Source organism: Paramisgurnus dabryanus, chromosome 20 (genome assembly GCF_030506205.2).
Source record: "Paramisgurnus dabryanus chromosome 20, PD_genome_1.1, whole genome shotgun sequence".
Lineage (NCBI taxonomy): Eukaryota > Metazoa > Chordata > Actinopteri > Cypriniformes > Cobitidae > Paramisgurnus > Paramisgurnus dabryanus.
In genome coordinates, this window is record NC_133356.1 from 8,485,673 (window position 1) to 8,508,462 (window position 22,790).

Here is a 22,790-nt window from a genome sequence, read left to right on the forward strand (position 1 = left end):
AACTGTGAACTAGTTCAAAATTTTGAAATATGAACTATGAACTGAACTAGTTCTTTTACAATTTGTGAACGGTGAACTGAACTAGTTCATGTAGAAAGTGAACTTTCCCAACACTGGACATCAGATTTCGATCTAAAGTACTGCACCGTGGTGGGGAAATGCAGAGACACTACATTGAAATTTTTTGCTGCCATACATTTTAAAGTTTCATTATTAATAAATCTCAAGAAGAAAGTCAACTCATTGTTTTGTATGTTGACTAGTGGTAAGTTACTATAACTCATTTAAACAACTTTAAATAGGCGAAAATTTGGGTTTAGGGAAAAGGTTAGTTTAGGCGGAAAAGTTTTGAACAGCTTTGATAAAGAGATGTAAACAGACTATTTTTACATATCAAGATACACTTCCGTATACATTAAAGGTGTAACAGTAAATATATCATCTTATTCTTTGTTTACAAACAGCAACATAATAAAATTAGCTGAAATTATGCAGCTGGTTGCCAGTAACTTACTGTAGAAGATAAAGACAGAAAATGTTTCATGTTCATTTAATTTGTACAAACTGTTGCCAGTAAATAACATACATGTAAAATCTACAGTAAGTTCATGACAACCAGCTGCCAGTAATACTGTAATTTCTACACATTTTTTACAGTGTATTGTTAAACCTTCTCATACCTGTGAGAAGGTGTAACCGTAAGGGATTTACTGATCTATTTCCATAGTTTCTGTTGACTGACACATAATGAAGTTTTACTGAACAAAACAAATAAAACAAAAGAAATATTTGTTCACTTACAAAAACAATACATACATATTTATAATATAGAGCTTGCTGGACAAGATGTGTTTTCGTGTTTCACTTCCTTCCTAGCACAGACAAACCTCAGTACTCAAAGGAGTCACCAAGATAGAGCCAACAAACTAATCAAATTAAATATCATCTGTAGTTTAGCTAACTTACTAAGCAGACTCTAAATATGCAAAATATGATGAGCCCATGGCAACTGGCCCACCTTTACAGGTACTTACCCAGGCACCAACTGTGAGCCAATGGTATCGCTTCTTCTGTTTCTCTTCCTGGATCTACCCCTGACCACCACCACCAACTCTATGTCGTAGTTCACCCTTGAGTAGGTTGGCTCTGCCAATCCACCTCTCGCTCCATTCAGATCCACTGGGAAGCTGTTTCAGCCTGTTCTGTAACCTTGCCTAACAGCTGTTTTCTGGCCATACCTTTTAATACCCAGCATCCCCAGGGTTCTCCAGAGTGACTGCCCAGCAAAACCTCTACAGCCGACCTCCACTGGTAAATTCCAGGGCTTCCATCCATTTTGCTGGCTCTCAAGGATAATGTCTTGATATTTATTGCACTTATGCTGATGAGCCTCCTTCATTCTTTCTTCTCCGAGTACTGTTGGCTCTCTAAGCACCACCTGCTTAGTGCCCCTAGACCAGAGGACAACATCCGGTCTGAGGCTGGTGTGTGCTATCTCCTCTGGGAATTATAGCCGCCTCTTTAGATCTGTCTGCATCTTCCAGTCATTTGCTGAGGCCAAGACACCTCTACTCCTACGCCCTGTTGCAATGCCATAGATATGTACACTAGATGTCACCTTGGCTACGGCAGTTCATTGGACCGAATGCTTCAACTAGAGCTGCCATCTTGAAACAGGGGAATCCCGCATCAGCAGTAATGTTGCTGTTACAGCATAAATAATACCGCCAAAATGATAAAGTTCACTGCCAGGCGATATATTTTTTTATCAGGGGTCCCTTTCAAAGCCTACAGGTAATGGCCAGTTTGGACTACAGCCCTTTATTTCCCAATTGAATGATGTCAATAAAAGAGTTTTTGACCAAACACCGCCCACAGGAATACGTCAGTTGCCAGCTCAAACGGCTCTGATAAACTAAGCTGCTGTCAAATCACAACACACTAAACACTAAAGGGACTTCATAGCCTATAACAAGGAAGACATCAGCCCGTTTTTAGGACAGTGAAAAAACAAAGCGCTATAGAGATAAGTAAATTGTATGAATAATACTGCGTTTTTTTAACACTTGAAATATGAACACATGTTATATTGCTCACTGTAAACACAATCAAAGCTACAAAAACACAGGAAGAACTGGGCCATTAAAGAAAGCGGTTGGTAGTCATCGGCGAGAATTAAGGGGGTCGCACACAGGACGGGCAGCTCAGGGCTGCGCCGTTCTAAAAAATTGGACACATGGTTTTCTATGAGTATACGACTCAGACTCGGACTCGAGCTGTGCGACTCGTAAACAATGTTTATTTTTAGGAAACGTCTGATGAGCTCGCTGTCATAACAGTCCCTCCGTTACCTTCAACCTGCCCAGGACGTTACACGTGATGTATCTGCTCCGCGTGCGCAGCCGCGAACATACATGTCGACTGCACCAGCCGCTGCTGTGCCATTCATCTGAAGCTTTGGGTAGTGATGTGACGGATCCGCGGTTCGGCTCGCATGCGATTCGCGGATTAATATGCAATTTAAATAGGGTAAGTTTATCATTAACGTGTTTCTAAGGCTTGCAATTGTTTAAATGGTTAAACAATTTAACCGCAAAAAGGTGCTCAAGTGAGCAGATTTCTGTACGCACATGCGGTTAAGTGTGTCCGGTCCAGCTCCAGTCAGGTCCAGAGTTGCGCTACTTTGTGTCATACTGTAGTCCATTAACATACATTTGCTGAATAGAGCAATGAAAAACAATGTAACGTTTTTATGTGAAGCGACTGCGGCATCTTCTTCCTGAAGCGCTGTTTGGAATTCGCCCTCTGCCTGTGTTTGAGCACGCGTTTAAGTGCCCTCAGTAGTGCACATACAGAGAGAAGTGTTTCAAAAGTTAAGCCAACATAAAATCTTTCTTTTCTTGACAGGGCACATACACACAAAATGATCTCACAGTATTCTTTTTCTTATAAAAACATTTTTGTTTATGTCTTAAGAAACCAGTCAGAAACCAGTTTGGGCGAATTTGTTCTTAAAGAGACAGTAACCTCAACCCAAGACAATCAGAAAATTACTTCTATTGCTCTAAAAATAATAATAATAATATTTAATTTGTACAATAAAGACAGTGTTATTATCCATTTAATTTAATTTATGTACCTAATGCTAATTTTAGACCCTACTTAATGAGCAACTTTGTTCTTTTTTATAAATGTTTAGAATTTCTTTATTTGTTATTAGAGTTTTATTTGTTACAACGAGACTTGACTTGGACTCGAGCTCAAAGACTTCAGACTTGACTCGGACTCAAGCTCAGAGACTTGTGAGCATCTCTGGTAGACGCTATCTGACGAAGCTCGCGCTATTTAATGTGCCCTTCCGGTTTACGATGTACAGTATACCTCCGAGTTGTCCTAGACGTGACTCGACGCGATGCTAAGCTTCACGGCCGATGTGCGACCCCCTTAAGGCGATCCAGTAGTAAAAAATTTCTGGAAGACATTAAACTTTTGCGAAAATCATTAAAAAAGGCTGCCGCTGGTTGGCAACTTAAAAAAAAAATGCTGGTGGGGAAAGAGTTAAGTACTACATATTAAAAGCAGTTGCTGGTCACTGGTCAGACATCAGCTGGACATCATGATGATGGGAGCCCAGTAGATCACTGGTGTGATGAGGTTTACGGCAGCAGGAACTGGGTCTGTTAGCCTCAGAATCCTCAGGTTTGAGGACTTGACAGGGAAATAGAAACAAACGTCACGTCAGGCTCTAAGCACACTTATGTACTCATGCTTGTCTGCTTGTATAGTGGCAAAAAAGTCTAAGCTTGAATCTTCATAAGAAAAATACTCAGAAGACAAACGTTCCAGGTGCCAAACAAAAATTACTTTATTTGCTCAAGCCAACTGTAGCACTACGCCACCCCTTCAACATTAATTGAAAGAGAATACCTTGTTTAATGCACAGGCACAAAGTCAAAACCCTTTGGACTACTCAAAGTACAACAAAAAAGGTTTATTACAAATGATAGGGCAAAAATAATATACACAATTAAACAGACATGAAAGGATTTATTTAAATAAATTAATACCAAAATTAATCTCAGCTCTTAAAGATGTTAACCACCAGCTCAAAGCTCTCTATAGTAGCTGGTTCTTTTGTGTGTGGAAAACCTTCAAGGTATTAGGAAACATCAATTTCTTAATGACAGTAAAAAGAAAGAACCAAAAAAATCAATGGAAATAAACACCACAATTCAAATAGAAAACAACTCAAAACATAACCCTTCACTCATAACTTCAAAGAAAACCACAGCAAACATGGATCCCATACCCCAAAGGGATACACACACAGAATACAAGCACGGGTCGAGCTAATGACATAAGGCTGGGAAGATGGTCATCAATAAAAAAGAAACAAAGAAAAAAAAGATAACAGAACCCCAGCCAACCGGACTCGTACACAAACAGTTCACAATGTACACTTGCTGCCACCATGCAGCACACTTCTGAGACCGGCCGACCAGGGAACTAAACAAAAACAACACGGGAGAAACAGCAATCAACTTAACTAAAACAGAAAAAACAAACAAAAATTAACAATACATCATTTATTTTATTCAAACATTAACATTTTCTTAAACACCGTTACCAACTGCCCCATTTCATTTATTAGCTTAAAAGTAAGAAAACCAAAAACACAACTTTACCTTTATCAGCTACCCAAAAAGCAGCCAATCAGCATTCCAGGTTTTATCCACATCTAAAACACTACAAAAACACTAAACATTTAAAACCATGGTTACCAACTGTACACTCATTTTTATTTAAAAATATTAAATACATTTACCTTCATTGGCAAATAGCAGATATAACAATCAGTTGGTTTTTTGAACATTTATCCAGATCAGAGTATCAAAAACACCTTTCCAAAGAGAAATTCAAAATTAAACCTTTCATGCAATCTTATTTAAAAAACTAAGCAAAGCCCATATATTTACCTACACAGGCAGCAGTCAACATACCCAGTTAGCATTACTCAATTCATCTGCATCTAAATAAACAACCAGAATTTTCCCATACAATCAAAATAAATCCCCTTAAATAAACAATTCAACCAAAACAAAAATAATAAACTTGGCCTACCTCATCTGGGGCAAATTCACCACATAGCCAAACAAAGCAGCACCATCCCATGTGCTTTCAAAACAAGGCCCACATTTCAAGGCCTCTTGCCCAGTGCCTGCTTAAAAAGTCTTGGACTAATTAGCCAACCACACCCCCGTACTGATAGGCCTTGCCTGGCTACATTCTATCCCCCCCAAATGAATCGGCGACCCGACGATAACAATAAATAAATTCCCAAAATAACAAATTTATTCTTTAATCTGAATCTTCACTAACTGCTGCCACAGATCTTGGTAATCTATAAGGGTTTGAATGTTGACCTGCTGTACTTCTCTTTGGACGCCCCAAGCTCAACGGCTGCTCCCCAGAGACAAGCAAACACTCGGAGTGGTCCTCACTACCAGCACTTAAAGGGACAACCTCATCATCATTATGCAATACTACAATCGACACAGAATCACTATCCGAGGCAGAATCCCTCTCCAATGCAGAGTCAGTACCAGCCCCTCCGTTAGACACTTCACTAAGAACAGGAGGGCCCACATCTGACGCTCCAGGTTCATAAAATGCCTTACGCATTTCTGACCGATGCACCTGCTTCTCCGGCCCTTCCCGAGACAGCGGAGCGACCGAATATACTGCACTCTGCTCACCTGGTGCCCGAACAACCTTATATAAACATGAATCATACATGTCCTGGATTTTATTCCGCCCACGTTGATGGTTTCTTAAATAAACCAACTCACCCTCACAAAACCCTTTATCATTTATCCTACTCTTATGGCGCTGGTTACGTCGGGCAACCCTATCACTCAGCCTTTTTTGCACTTCCCCATATGCCACCTGGAGTCTATCCTGATGCTCCACAATCCACCTTTCAGGTACTTCCACTGTCATCTCCAATTGATTATTCAACAAAAAATCAACTGGCAATCTGGGTTCCGATCCAAACATAAGGAAATGTGGACTTACCCCTGTGGACTGATGCACTGTGGTGTTATATGCATAGACAAGCTGCGGCAAATGTTGAGGCCACTGCTTCTTTTTTTCAGGAGGTAAAGAACGCAATAGGTCATGTAGGGTTCGATTAAAACGTTCGCACTGCCCATTACCCTGTGGGTGGTAAGGGGTAGTGCGACTTTTCTGTATACCATACAGTTTACACAACTGGCGGATAAGATTGCTCTCAAAATTTCGTCCCTGATCAGAATGAAGGCGACGAGGCACTCCAAACAACTGAAACCAATTGCGGACCAAAACTTGAGCTACCGTACTTGCTCGCTGATCCCTTGTAGGAATAGCCTGAGTGAACTTAGAAAAAACATCTGTCAACACCAACACATTCTCTCTTCCATCACTCGCCGGCTCCAACATAGTAAAATCTACTGCTAGAATGTCATGGGGCTGGGACGCTTGCAGTGTACCCATAAAAGACCTCACCTTTGGTTGGACAGCTTTAGCCAGAACACACCTTTGGCACTCACGGCACCACTGCTCCACATCCTTCAACATTCCTGGCCAATAGCAACGACGCTTAACCAAATCAACAGTCCTATCTACCCCTTGGTGCCCATGACCATCATGTAAACTCGTAAACACCTCCTTTTGAAGGTTTTGAGGTAGCAATAACTGATAGATCTCTTGGTGGCCATCAGGTGAATGAATTAAACGATAAAGGCACCCATCCTTCACACGCAATCGATCCCATTGCCTAGACAACTCTTTCACTGCTCGACCCATTTCCACCAACTCTGAAGCCTGCAGAGGGGTACCCCCATCCCAAGCCTTCATAACAGGGCCAATAACAGGGTCTGCCTGTTGCAAAGACCGCAAATCTGATTGGGAGCGTCCAGGCAGTGCAGCGATTTCATTAATGCTTACCACCGCCTGTTCCAGAGGATGTATACCAACCTGCTCTCGTAGCGCTAATGGGACCTCTATACCTGGAAAAACATCTTTCATACTCTGACGAGATAATGCGTCTGCGTTTTGATTAACCCTACCAGGGCGATATTTTATAACAAAATTGAAAGAAGCCAACATGGATAGCCATCGTTGCTCCAGGGCACCCAACTTTGATGTCTGCAGATGACAGAGGGGGTTGTTGTCAGTATAAACCACAAACTCGTTTCCCAAAAGATATTCTCTGAATTTTTCACATACTGCCCATTTGAGAGCCAAACACTCCAACTTCATCGAGCTATAGTTCTCCATATTCCTCTCAGTCTTCCGTAAGCCTCTACTCGCATAGGCAATCGGGCGGAGCTTTCCCCCCTGCTCTTGGGACAACACTGCCCCCAGCCCCTGATGACTCGCATCAATCTCCAAAACAAATGGTTTCTTAAAATCAGCATAAGCAAGCACGGGTGCTGTAACAAGTTTTGTCTTCAACGTCTGAAAGCTGTACTCACACTCAGAATCCCACAGGGGACCCAATGGCAACCGTGGGGTTTTCCCTTTTCTCCTGTTACCACTCAATTTGGTTACCAGTGCATGCAGGGGCCTCGCTAGCTTGGCAAACCCCTCGATAAAACGTCGATAATAACTGGCGAACCCTAAAAATGATCGAAGGCCTGCCAAATGCTCTGGGCGACCCCAATCATTCACTGCTGCCACTTTCCCAGGGTCAGTAGCAACCCCCTGTTGGGATACAACATGACCTAGGTACTTTACCTGCTTCTGAAAAAAACTACACTTGTTTAGCTTAATCTTGAGACCCTCATGTTGCAACCGGACAAATACCTCTTCCAAACGTACCAAATGCTCTTGCACGGTAGACGAAAAAACAATAATATCGTCTAAGTACAATAACAAAGATTGGAACCGCCTATCTCCAAACATACGCTCCATGAGTCTCTGGAACGTTGCTGGGGCATTACAAAGCCCAAAAGGCATCCGATTGAACTCAAATAAGCCAAATGGGGTACAAAAAGCAGTCTTTGGTTTATCAGCCTCAGCCACTTGTACCTGATTGTACCCACTGGCTAGATCTAAAGTGGAAAACCACATTGCCCCAGTCAATGCATCCAGAGACTCTTCAATTCTAGGCAACGGGTATGCATCTTTCCTAGTCTTTGCATTAAGCTGCCGATAATCGACACACATCCTAATTGTTCCATCCTTTTTTTGTACCAAGACAATAGGAGAGGAATAAGGACTACTACTCTCCCTTATCACTTTACTATCCAGAAGCTGTTGGATATGGGCTCGCACTGACTCATACTGAGAAGGAGGGATTCGCCTATATGGCTGTCGAACTGGTTTATCATCCACCACAGGGATCTCATGTGTAATTAGTGATGAGCACCCTATGTCACCCTCACTTACAGAAAAGAGGGACTGGTACTTATTCAAAAGATGATTTGCCTGTCCTACTTCCTGTTCTGTCAGCCCTTCAAAATTAGAGCACTTTACCTCATCAACAGATACTTGTTCAGCCATCTGGAGATGAACATGGGCTGTATAAATATTCTCAGGAGAAATTGTTAAATTGGGCCCTTGGGTTTTTACTACTTTCACCACCTGAACAGTGCCTATAGTATGACGAGGTGCTACCCATACATCTACACTACCTACATTAACAATGGGGGCATATACTAACCCTCCCTCAGCATAGACTACAGATGGAGACAAAAGCAAGCCTTCTGGAAGAGCATTTTCTTCAGGCCCTAAAGGTTCTAACAAAAATTCAACTACAGCACCTGAAACCTGAGGACAAGTTACCGGGACCATGGTCATAGTAGCTGCAGCAACACAAATTGGGGCCTTACCCTGTGTTCTTACCTTATAAATAGAAGCGGGGCCTGAAATGGCTTCAATCTGTTGGCAACAACGAAGTGCCTGTCTCCAGGCAGGAGCAGCCGTTCGCACCTGAGGGACCTGAAAAAGCTCTGCACCATGTTTGTCAAATAAAATGGAGTAACATTCCTGAATAATATTCATACCTAGCACTGCAGGGATTTTTTCTTTCTGGGCATGCATACTGGGGGAACATGCGTCTTTTACAATCAAAATGCCTTTACTGGGTAAAGTAACACCAAATATACTAACATCCAGTTCTACATATCCCACACATGGAATATCCATGCCATTGGCAGCTTTCAAAGCCAACCATGCACACTCTTGAAGCCCCCCTTTACCCAAATCTGAAAAATTAAAATTAAAATAACTTTCAGTGACAGTGGTAACCATGGAGCCTGTGTCTAATAAACACAAAACATCAACAGTTCCCATTTTGACCCGCAAAGTTGGACAAGATCCTACCAAACTTGAAACTATACCTTGATCCAATTCTGAGCCCAATGTCCCCATCTCCAGCGTGTGGCTCTGCACCCTGGGGGGCACTAGTTTTCCGCCCCTGGTAACACACCAAAAGCTGTGCCAACACTGGAGTTTGGGACATCAGGAACACCAGTTTGAACTATATTAGTACAATATCTAGCAATATGGCCACCTTGATTACATTTAACACATATTGGTTGACCATCAGGTGTTCGACGGAACCTAGTACTTCTAGGGGGCCTAGTTACATTACTAGAACTTCCCTCTGTATTACTTAAGGTTTTCAAAATCAAATCCAGTTGTGCTTGTTGGCGTACAACCATATCTTTTAGCTCTGCAAACTCCGAACTAACCATTCTATTCTCTTCGCATGTAACAATAGCTTGGGTTTCCAGTGAGTGAGGAGCTACTCTACTAGGTCTATTTCGGATAGGTTGCCCCTCCTCCACCCACCGCATTGCCTCTTTGCGTAATTCAAGAAGCGTCCACAAAGGATTTTGCCTTACCAGTCTTTTAAGCTCCCTACGGAGAGTATGATCATATACATTCTCACAGAACTGGTCCCGTAGAACCACCTGATGGTCAGACATAGCATTAGGGTTAGCTTTTCGGATCCTATCCATCAAATCCATCAAAGCATGAGAAAACTCTTGAAAAGACTCCCCTTCTTTTTGCTTTCTATCAAAAAATTGTTGTTGTAAGGTAACATAAGAAAAGGAAGAACAATACAACTCACGCAAAACACTAAAAATCTGAGTTGAGTTCTCTCTAACTTCCGTAGACCTAAATTTAATTTCAGTCCGAGCTTCCCCCTCTAAATGATCATAAACAAACACAGCTTTGTCCCACTCTGACATGTGTCTCCCTCTAATACAACTTTCCACCTCTTCAATCCAATCTTCAATAGGCAGAGATCCCACTTTACCAGAAAATTTGGGACATTTTCTCTCCCTAGGCAAGTACAAAGCTTGTTCCCTCCTTTGTCCATTACCCTCAAGTGTTGAACTTGAAACACCACCTGCTGAAGCTCCATTTTGTGTCTGTTGTTTCAGTCTCTCATTTTCCACACGCAGTTGCTCCAACTGTTCCCGTAAGTTATCCAGCTCCTCTGCCATTGCTACAGCAGACTATCAGCTTACACAACAGCAGATCCTGTCCAGTGACAATATCAAGGTCCCACGAAGTCAATCGCTGTTTCTCCCTACAAAAACAATACCAAACAAAAAACACTACCTACTTCCCAGCCTACCAAAGAAATAAGTACATCTATACTGATCCGCCCTGCCGACTACGCCAAATTGTAGCACTACGCCACCCCTTCAACATTAATTGAAAGAGAATACCTTGTTTAATGCACAGGCACAAAGTCAAAACCCTTTGGACTACTCAAAGTACAACAAAAAAGGTTTATTACAAATGATAGGGCAAAAATAATATACACAATTAAACAGACATGAAAGGATTTATTTAAATAAATTAATACCAAAATTAATCTCAGCTCTTAAAGATGTTAACCACCAGCTCAAAGCTCTCTATAGTAGCTGGTTCTTTTGTGTGTGGAAAACCTTCAAGGTATTAGGAAACATCAATTTCTTAATGACAGTAAAAAGAAAGAACCAAAAAAATCAATGGAAATAAACACCACAATTCAAATAGAAAACAACTCAAAACATAACCCTTCACTCATAACTTCAAAGAAAACCACAGCAAACATGGATCCCATACCCCAAAGGGATACACACACAGAATACAAGCACGGGTCGAGCTAATGACATAAGGCTGGGAAGATGGTCATCAATAAAAAAGAAACAAAAAGAAAAAAAAGATAACAGAACCCCAGCCAACCGGACTCGTACACAAACAGTTCACAATGTACACTTGCTGCCACCATGCAGCACACTTCTGAGACCGGCCGACCAGGGAACTAAACAAAAACAACACGGGAGAAACAGCAATCAACTTAACTAAAACAGAAAAAACAAACAAAAATTAACAATACATCATTTATTTTATTCAAACATTAACATTTTCTTAAACACCGTTACCAACTGCCCCATTTCATTTATTAGCTTAAAAGTAAGAAAACCAAAAACACAACTTTACCTTTATCAGCTACCCAAAAAGCAGCCAATCAGCATTCCAGGTTTTATCCACATCTAAAACACTACAAAAACACTAAACATTTAAAACCATGGTTACCAACTGTACACTCATTTTTATTTAAAAATATTAAATACATTTACCTTCATTGGCAAATAGCAGATATAACAATCAGTTGGTTTTTTGAACATTTATCCAGATCAGAGTATCAAAAACACCTTTCCAAAGAGAAATTCAAAATTAAACCTTTCATGCAATCTTATTTAAAAAACTAAGCAAAGCCCATATATTTACCTACACAGGCAGCAGTCAACATACCCAGTTAGCATTACTCAATTCATCTGCATCTAAATAAACAACCAGAATTTTCCCATACAATCAAAATAAATCCCCTTAAATAAACAATTCAACCAAAACAAAAATAATAAACTTGGCCTACCTCATCTGGGGCAAATTCACCACATAGCCAAACAAAGCAGCACCATCCCATGTGCTTTCAAAACAAGGCCCACATTTCAAGGCCTCTTGCCCAGTGCCTGCTTAAAAAGTCTTGGACTAATTAGCCAACCACACCCCCGTACTGATAGGCCTTGCCTGGCTACACAACAAAGCATTTTTATTAAATTATCGTAAGATCAAATGTAGTATGGTTTCTACGAAGCATTTTTTTATGAGGCCCTTGGGCACTTTAAATTAATTATGAAACGAAAGTTAACTTAGGAAATGAAAGTCAAGCAAGAAATCAAAATGAAATGTTTAACTGGGTGTCATCATATCCTTGTGTAGAAACAATAGGCCAAGAATAATATTGATACAGTGTATGAGAAGAAATATACCCAACAAAAAACTAAAATACTTGCTGCAGGTTTTTGGAAATATAAGTATTGCTGCTCGTAAAGGATTTAAACATTGACAGGTGCTTTTTTATGTGTCAGTGACATTAATTAGGCATCGTTTAAATTTTAAGATAATTTGTGATTTAAAGATTTGACATCTATGCACGTTTTCTGTGCTCACGTTTGTTTTATGAATCACACATACACAATTTTGAGAAATGATCCTGAGATTTCTATACAGCATTTTATAAATGAGGCCTCGGATCTGTGATCTTATGACTGGCAAAACAACTTGTTTGACAAAGGGATTACTGGCACTGACAACAGTGATGCCAGCAACCACAGGCAGCCCTGGTAAGGGCATGCCAAGAATACTTTGAAAATTAACTTATTGTTATTATTAAGCCATACAACCGATATCTGTTGTAATATATGTTGATAAACTATATTGCTCATTGTTAGTTCATGTTAGCAATGTATTGACGTATCTTCTGTAATACATATTTATATGTTGTTGTGCTAGCAGTGTGGCAATGCCAGTTAAGACATTTGGATCATATTTTAGAACAATGCTAATAACAAATCATGAGAATATAGTGATGGTTTAAGTTGTTCTTGTACTCAGTTATGTGTGGGCAAAAAAAGCCAGTAGAAAAATATATCATGTTGCATTTACATTAATTTATTTACAATTTTAGGTACATTAAAAAAATAAAAATTTTAAGTTGAAAACCTGTACATTTTGCAGCATTAATAATTAATTTCCACAATATGAGGATTATCTGTATGCTGTATATGAAATGTTAAGAAGTGTATGTAACACTGAATTTGTTACATATTTGTAAATATGATAAAGACTTATCACATCATATTGCATTTACATTACATTTAGGCATTTAGGACAAAATTATTTACATGATCTCTATATCTTTTAAATGGTTAAAGACGCCAGTTTAACCGTTGAGTTCATGCTTAATCCAAGCCCTAGATAGAGAGGTTTAGTGAATGTAGTTTGGACTCTGTGAATGAGTGTCATTGTATCAGAAACATTGTAGAAAGACAAGACGCCTGCGCTGTGATCTACATCCAATCCTATTTTACAACAGTTGCTTATTACTGGAAGATCGGTGACTTTTTTATTATGACAGAATGAGAATCTGGAAGGAGAGCAGAATAATCTCCAGGACTGATCATTATATCCAAATCGGCATTCATCACCCATTCCCTTTCGACCGATGCTCTTATATGACACTGATATAGACACGGCATTACCCCGAGTCAGTTCAACTTCACAGTAACCGTGATCGCTCACGCTCTCTTTACACAACACTTGCTTCCAACCATGAAATCTGTCAGGATGTTCGGGGTATTTATAGGTGGTGTCCGTGTCTGTAATCGCTCTGTTCCCTTCAGACAGACGAAAGTTTTTATTTACTGTGTTTAGATCCAGAGTGAAGTGACGGAAATCTGGTAAAGATAAAGATATAATCTTATTACTGTATGTGTCGGGATTAATATAACACTTTACTAAGATCAATAACTCATCTCCATGTTGATCATAATCTGTTTGTTAGATTAAATAGTTTTAAACTTACATCTGAGAAAATCCTCTCGGTTTTCATCTAGTGGACTGGAAACGATTTGACATTTTATCACTATGAAAACAAAAAGATATCTGCCGTGTTAAATCCATGTCAAGAGAAAATTAAACCGATATTATATTGAATGAATAAATGATTGTGAAACAATGTACCTGTACTAGATATCATTTTGATTTCCTCTCTACAGAAACTTTGCAGTTTGTCTCTGAGTTTATTAAGAGATTTGTCAACATCATCATAAGAGAGGAGAGTACTGACATCGATTCTGGGTAATTCTGAAGATCCAGAGACAGAAAGAGATTTGCAGCTCTACACAAACAAACAAAAGATCAAATTACTTTACAAAACATCTTACAAACATGAGTGTGGTTCATCAACAAAATGCAGGAGCGTTTACCAGGGCTTTGCTTTTAAGACTTTCTCAATAGCTTCATTATAAAACAGTTATGCTTACAAACACAGCTGAGGGAAATGTTAAAGACGTTTGTCTTGTTTCTTACCTGGAGGACGTGAATTTGATCCTTATTTTGTGAAAGCTCCTCCAACTCGACTTTTCTCCTCCTCAGATCTTTAATCTCCTGCTCCAACTGTTTCAAGAGACCTTCAGCTTGACTCACAACCGTCTTTTCCTGATCTCTGATCAGCTGTGTCACCTCAAAGTGACTTCTCTCAATGCATGAGTTGAGTTCAGTAAAGATCTTCTCACTCTTCTCCACTGCTGTCTGTGCAGAACGCTGTCACGACACAAACGATTCATTCATTTACATTTACTGAACATTTACGCACTTTTATCCAAAGCGACTTAAAGTGCAATACAATATTCACTTCTCCTAAACACTCACCTTATGTGACTCTACAGCTTCTTTTAACTTCTCAAGTTCTTGCTCTCGCTGTTGAATCTTCTGCTGAACGTTTTTTTGCATTTGCCCCAAATGACCCTGTTGGAGAACAAAACAAACCTTAGAAATCTATGCATTCAGTGTTGTTTTATGATTGATTATGTGTAACATTTACAGAAATTTATTATATGTAAAATGTAACTTTATACCTGTATCTTGGTCATTTTTGTCCCAGATGGGACAGTGTGATGATTTCTGTGTTCATCTGTCATACAAATGCATTATTGGTTAGTCAGTCAGTGAACCTCCAGAAATGTATTGTGTTGACGATAAATCATCTCCTGAAATCATCCGGTGTCATAAATCAAATTGTATTTCTTACCTGAATTCTCATCTTGATTTGTAATCTTCTTCAGTTTCTGCACCATTTCAGCCAACAATACATTTGTAAATAAAACAGGTCTTGAAGCAAAGCTCTTTCTGCACTGTGGGCACCTGTAAGCTCCACTTTGTCCATCGTGATTCCAATAGCATCCAATGCATCTCATACAGTAATTGTGTCCACATGGTATGGTCACTGGATCCTTGAGTAGATCAAGACAGATGGAGCATCTGAACTGCTCCTCAGCCCATAAAATACTGCTGTCTGCCATTTCACGAGAGAGAGAGAGTTGTGTGAAGTACAGACTGATTGAACGGCTTATATACCTCCCTGGGTACATGCTTGAACAACAGGTTTTTCATATGGGAGGGTTCTCAGACGATTTGATCTGTATGACTCACATTGTTTGGTACACTGCCCACACACTAAGGCATGCGGGTTATTGCATAAAATGTGTATTTCACAGATAGACTAACTGCATATCTGTGAACTAATGGCCTACAACTAAACTCAGTGATGTCATCAAGCGGATGTCGCAGAAAACATGATGTACTAATATATGTGGTGGTGTGATGCTGTCTGTGCCACCCCTACTGAAAAATCCAGCTAAGACCAGCATAAGCTGCTGAGCTGGTTTTAGCTGGTCTCCCAGCTTGGTTTTAGCTGGTGTAGCAAGCTGGTCTAGCTGGACTAAGCTGGTCAGCCTTGAAGCTTAGACCACCTACTTCCACCTTAAACCAGCATGAAAATTCATGAAGTTGATGTTTTGGGTTCATAAAATGAAACATAACACAATCTACATATTTGGTACCAATATGTACCTCTGAAGTACTAATGTAACTTCTTTACATGCAAAGGTTTACTTTATAAAAGCGCATACGGGTTTAAAACGCGCGCACACAGAGGCATAAAGCGCACGTGTCTGAAACACGCACAATGATGCTCTCCACCAGTCTATTTATAACATTAATGCATTCTACTGTATTCACAGTTACAGCAGTCGAGCTATTTATAGAAATAGTAAGGTTGATTTGATCAGCAGGCTCTTCCTGACGAGACGATTGGGACTTTTAAAGGGAATTTTTTTTTAACTGGAATGTAAACCAGCTGTACAATTAACTTATTGTATGCTATGCAATAATGAGACGTTGCACTCCCAGAATAAATCTGTCACTGCGACTTTACAAAGGTGTTATTACTATTTAAGTGTTTGGTACCAGTCTGTGCTTTTAACTTCTTTAACTCTGGGACCCTGTACCGGGTCCAGAATTATCTTATTTTGATTTAATATAAAATATTCCTGTAATTTGTAATGGTCTATCATGGACCCAGTACCACATATGAGATACTGTTTGAAAGCTTAGAGTCTCTACTTTCTGCAGATATGCACCACTTTGAGATATCTTTTACTGTAAGAAAGTTATTAACACTTAATTTACACTATCACCCCCCCACAATTTTTTATATGATTTTAATATTCACGTATTTCATATTTTTCAAGTATGACCAACATAGGCAAGTCTTATATCAAATGAAAGCTCTCATTCTCAGGAATAAGGCTACATCGTTATTTTTGTTCTATTATTATCACATATTCAACAATCGTCGAATGAATAATGAGGTAAAATATGGTCTTTTGTAAAACTCAGGAAACCTGAGTGTGAACTGCCTCAGATAGCACAGATAGCCACAAATGCTACACCATCTTTTATCTTAGGTCCTACTCTAAACAATGAGTCCATTCACAGCATTTTCTTTGGTTGTGTTCATTAATAATCCCTTGCTATTTATTATATGTGCAAAACAAAAAATTAATATTTATATGAAAAATGTATTTTCACACCCTTCAGTAAAATGAGAATAACTTTTGAATGCGACATGCTAAAGAGTTCATTCTTTTTTTGGGTGTTTACTGTCTGCTGCTGGTAACAACCAGAACTGTCTGCAGTCTGCTAGAGCACACAGAACCAGAGTTATACACTTCAAAGACAGTATTTACAACATAAAAAAAGAAAATTTGGTGTTTCATCATATGAAAAACAACATAAATAACAATACTTGTCACAAACAGCAGCTTTTTATTTAACTTCAAAGGGTTTTCTTTAAAATTATATAAAGATATTGCATTTATTCCACTGTATGTGGTTATGGGAGCACTTCAAAGATTTTTAGGCAGAAATTTAATAGAAAAAGGGTATTATTCCTCCCTTCAGTTGGAGTAAAATAACTTTTGGATTTATTATGATAGAGAAAAAATTCCTTTTTCCTCTGTAAGCTGGCAATTGCTGGAATCAAACAAAACTGTCTGTAGGTTTCGTTACCACTCAGGGCCAGAGTTATACACTTTTAAATACAGACTTTAGAAAAAAAACATCAAAAAGCGCCTAATTATTTTTGTGTTTATTAGAGGACTGACAACACATACAACCATGTTGACCACTTTTAACAGTGTTTTATGTAATTTCAAAGGGTTTCCTGTAAAATGATACCAAACTTTTGTATGTGCACCACTGCATGTGGGTATGGGAAGCTTTTGAAATTGGGTAGGCCAAATCCAGGCGGAAATCCCCAAAATAGCCTCAGAGTGTAAGAAGTTAAAGTATACTAATATGCACTTTTTAGGTATTGCTGAACTTTTTAAAAGCGTACCGCCCCAGTAAAAGCTTTTTATGTTTTCTCTGAGGGTGTGCAGGTGTCATTTCACACATACTCAGACAGCAGGTGTCATCTGCTTTCTGCGTACTGATGTCTGCTGTCCGTTCTCACTTACTCAAACATAAAAGTTGTTTACTAACTAACAATTACATAGTGTAAATTTCAACATTGAGTAACATCAGCAGGTCATCGGGTTAAATGAGTCATTTAAGATTATAATACTGATTATATAGGCTACTGATGACATATCCTCCCTAAATAAACATAGAATTGTTGCAAATTGTTGTCACAATGGATCTGCTAAGATGAGCATAGCAGTGTAGTTTAAAAACAGACTTTAAAAAAGATATAAGAAATCAAGTAGCTAATTGCATTAAAATAATAAGGTGTGTAAGTAGATTACTTAAGCTTCACAACATTATTGTTTATTAAATACAATGTTTAATTTTTATAAAATATACCTATATTTAGAAAAATGTATGCGGTTGCTTATTTTATCTGAGGCTGGCACATATAATTATAGATACCTAGTGCTTTCCTAACAGGTAAGTGTCTTTCTTTATATAACATAATGCCTGAAAAGAAAGGTGAGAAGAACAAAAGTTGATGGCAATATTTGTAAAATATATATTATATATATACCCTAATACATTTAGTGACGTCATTAAACGGAAGTTCCTTCTATTCAAAGGGGCTTTGTTCACATATTCATACAATTAATCCAATTAAATAAATAATTAAATAATAAACGACTTCATTCTGGGGGGGACTTGTTCCTTTTTCTGTCGCTGGGGTGGTACCCTAAAAGGTGCCTTATGGTACCTTTATGGGTATACAACAAATTGTAATGTTGTACGCTATGGGGTACAATATTATACCCTAAGGACCAATTGTGTACCTTAAGGAACAATTTTGTACCAGTTAAATTTTAGGGGTACAAAACAGTTAACTGTACCTTTAAAGGTACACAATAGATCCTTGAGGAACAGTAATGTACCTCAAAAGGTACAACATTGTATTATGTTTATATACCTGTAAAGGTACAAAACGGTACCTTGGGGTACCACCCCAGCGACAAAAAAAGGTACAGTTTTGAACTTTTTTTTTCTGACAGTGTAGCTTACATTTTTTTTTGCTGCCTTAAAAGGTATAAGCAAGACAGACTATTTTCACATATAGCCTAGGGATAGCCATACTTCCATTAAAGGCATTGAAAGAGTACACCTGTCAGAATTGGCAGGACTGATTTAACTTATTACACTCTAAAAAAACGGTGCTATATAGCACCAAAAGTGGTTCTTTGCTCGTAATCATATGTAACCCTATTGTTATGATACTTTGTACAATCTTACTGCTGCACAGAAGATCCTTGACTCTCAGTGTTAGACTTATAGTATGAATTATACTGACCCTTTTTCTATGGTTATGTCAATGCTTTACCACTGAAGAAAACATATACATGTATAAGCCTCCAAAATGTATTACACCACTTAGTGTTTGAAAGGTAAGAGAATGTAAAGTTTATTTAAAGAAAACAAAATAAAGTAAACCAAAAAGATATAAACAAATGAAATAAACTGGGTAAAAATAAACAATTATTTGAAAATGATTCTCACATAAAAAAACAAAATACCTCGTAGTATTCTTAGAAGTAAATCACTCTTCAACAAGCTCTGTGCTTCAAGGTACAGATAATATATCAACTGGGTTTCCTTCAAAATGAACCCCGAACATTTGTTTCAAGCCCAATAAAAACAGCAATAGGCTATTTCCACAGATTAAACACCAAAACAGTTAGTAAATAAAATAACAGTTTAGAAATCTGGCATACAAAACCCGTTTCATTCACAATAGTTAAAGGAACCGATTGGAAAATACCGATTCAATGTTCGATTCCTTTGAACGATTCTTTTGTTCAGACGACTCACTTTTGAATAAAATGATCAAGGTCCGAAATTCCCCAAAATACCGAAAACTCCGAGTGAGATTTGCTTGTAGGGGTGCAAGTAAACGTTACTGAGACACTTTTAAAATGTTCATCAATCGCAGAGGAAGACTTAACTGTTAGGCCTGATTTCAGTACTCACGAATCACGATCCATACGACACGATCCATACGACACGATCCATACGACACGATCCAGTGACAAATGCCGATCGTCCGATGTTGTTTCACTCAAGAAAAACTCTGTTCAAGAGACAAACAAATGTTGACACACGTGCAGATAAGGGGACTCCAGAGTTGCAGTGAGTCGAGTAATAGAGGATTCGTCCAGCTACTGATCTCACGTGGCTGCCACCCGAAACCTTGCTCCACGTGCAGAATGCGGACACGCAAAAGTCGTATGGACACAGTAAATGAACTCGGCTGGGTCGCTAAACACTGTCACTTCAAAGTTTCTCTTAAGCAAAATAAAGAAACACAGTTTGTCATCAATTTCTTAAGCTCCGTGAGCACAACGCCCATACATCGTTCCCCTTGTCTTCTTCTCTCCTTTTCTCTCTCTCGCGCTCTCTCTAGCATATCCAGTATCGCCCTCTATGGGAGAAAACAGTCTCTTCACATCACACTGGAGCGTATTCTGATTGGATACCATGAACAACATATTCAACAGGGAAAATAAGAAGACAAAACAACATTTCCATTTTACACAGTATATTAAAAACAAATACAATAGAAAAGAAACTTTAGTAACAAACATTTACATTTTTTTAAGGGTGTTACACATAGAAGAACAGTTTTTAGTGCCATATAGCACCGGTGAAGCACCAGTGAAGCACCTGTGTAGAACCATATAGTGCTATCTAGAACCATATGTGGTGCTATATGGCCCCTATTTGGTTCTACACAGGTGCAACACAGGTGCTTCACCGGTGCTATATGGGACTAAAAACGGTTCTTCTATGATTACGAGCAAAGAACCACTTTTGGTGCTATATAGCACCGTTTGTTTTTAGAGTGTTAGTTCCTGTTTACACATAATCGTTTACTGTAAATTAATCAATCAGTCAACTAAAAATGCTGGGTAATTTCCTCATACGGAAAAAAATAAATGTATTCGGCCAAAAGTAGGTCTTAAACATAATACATTCAAACTGACCATCAGAAGACCACCTTTAACCCCCACTGTACTGGATACATGACTCTACCAATAGTACCAATATGTAGTACCTCTGAAGTGCTAATGCAACTTCTTTACGTGTTTACTTTTTAAAAGCGCATACGGGTCCGAAACGCGTACACACAGGTGCACGCGCGTGTCTGGATGCTCTCTACCAGTCTCTTTATAATTCATGACAACTGTCATTAAATGCTTTCAGATTGTATTTACAGTTACAGCAGTCAAATGATTTGTGGAAACAGTAAGGTGGATTTGATCAACAGGCTCTTCCTGACAAGACGATTGGGACTTTTAGAGGGATTTTTTTAACTGACTGCAACTAATTGATTAACAATGATCCCCATTTAAACAAGCCAAGGTGACGCTAACTCTGCCCAAAGAGTCCTTTACCGTGTCGATTGCATAAGACTCAAACTTTTTCAGCGTGTGGCCCCCTTTGTGTACGGTGCATTCCTTCGTGGCCCCCCCAAAGAAAATGTATGTAAAAAAACCTGTTCTTAAACTTCACATTTTATTTAAACAAAACATTAAACTATACAAAGTAGTGCTGCCTTATTTTTTTAGGTTTAATTTCACAGAATTCATGATAAATTAATGTATTTTATAAAAATGTCATAAAACTGGGGCCCCCCTGGCACCATCTCGTGGCCCCCCTGGGGGCCCCGGACCCCAGTTGGAGAACCACTGGCATAAGACACGCACCCCTGCGCGCACACACACACGTGCATAAAAAGCTCCAAATCGCGCATACAGCGATGCGTTATTCAGTACACTCTTAATGAATGTGTTAAAATCAATTACGTAGTGTCAATTTCAACCGATACCCACAATGGTAGAAAAACAGGTGAGTACAGAAACATCAGCAGGTCATCAGGTTAAATGAGTCATTTAAGATTTTATTACTCACTATACTGATGATATATCCTCCCTAAGTAAAAATAAATTGTTGCAATTTGTTTCACAATGGATCTGCTAAGGTGAGCATAGCAGTAGTTCAAAAGCAGACTTTAAAGAAATCAAGTGTAAGAAATCAAGTAAGTCCTATTACATTAAAATATAAGGTGTGTAAGTAGATTACTTAAGCTACACATCATTCATATTGTTTATCAAATACAATGTTTAATTTGTATAAAATATACCTATATTTAGATAAATATATGCGGTTGCCCATTTTATCTGGCTGGCAGATATATTGATAGACACCATAAGTAGTGCTTGCCTTTACCATGAACTATTGTACAGGTATATGGTACAGGTAAGTGTCTTTCTTTATATTAGCCTACATAATGCCTGAAAAGACGTGTGAGAAGAATAAAAGAAGATGGCTACATTTGTAAAAAAAAATCTAATTTTAGCATGAACTGATGCTAATGTGATCCCACATTTTGTCTATCATTAAAGAATATTATGCAATATAGTTTATAGTTAATATAGTTATAGTTTAATATAATGATATTCATATTTATTCATTTATATGTAGAGTGTACTTTTTGTTTTTTTCAGAGTGTAGCCTAATCACTGACTCATTGGGTTAATTACTGTAAAATTTCCCTAATGGCATCTAGAAATAAATTGTTCAAATAACCAGAATAGTCTTCAGTCTATATTTAGAGTAAGATACTTCCGTACCCTAATAAATTTAGTGACGTCATACAGTTCCTTGTATTCAAAGGGGCTTTGTTCAAATATTCATACAACTGACCCAATTAAATAATATTAGACAACTTCATTCTAAAGTGGGGTAGGGGGACTCTAGCGTACCTTTTTTGCTGCCTCATGGTTTAATCAAACTGGCAAACTGAACCAAGATAGACTATTTTCACATATAGCCTAAGGGATACTTCCATTAAAGGCACGTAACAAGTACACCAG

The 22,790-nt window shown here is 38.6% G+C and overlaps 1 protein-coding gene across 2 annotated transcripts in view; it reads right to left on the reverse strand.

Annotated features, from left to right (window-relative positions):
- LOC135786705 (tripartite motif-containing protein 16-like protein) overlaps positions 1-15,835 on the reverse strand; it is a 38,862-nt gene extending 23,027 nt beyond the window's left edge. Inside the window, exons 1-7 of one of the 2 annotated variants that reach the window (XM_065296222.2) lie at positions 15,143-15,832; positions 14,970-15,025; positions 14,764-14,859; positions 14,422-14,655; positions 14,074-14,230; positions 13,916-13,975; positions 12,982-13,787 (exon numbers count right to left, since the gene is read on the reverse strand). In XM_065296222.2, the coding sequence (XP_065152294.1) occupies positions 13,252-13,787; positions 13,916-13,975; positions 14,074-14,230; positions 14,422-14,655; positions 14,764-14,859; positions 14,970-15,025; positions 15,143-15,482 (1,479 nt within the window). In that variant the 5' untranslated portion in view covers positions 15,483-15,832 and the 3' untranslated portion in view covers positions 12,982-13,251. Of the gene's footprint in view, positions 1-12,981; positions 13,788-13,915; positions 13,976-14,073; positions 14,231-14,421; positions 14,656-14,763; positions 14,860-14,969; positions 15,026-15,142 lie in introns of those variants that run through there. The other variant, XM_065296223.2, reaches the window with a different exon arrangement.
- Positions 15,836-22,790: the final 6,955 nt, after the last annotated feature.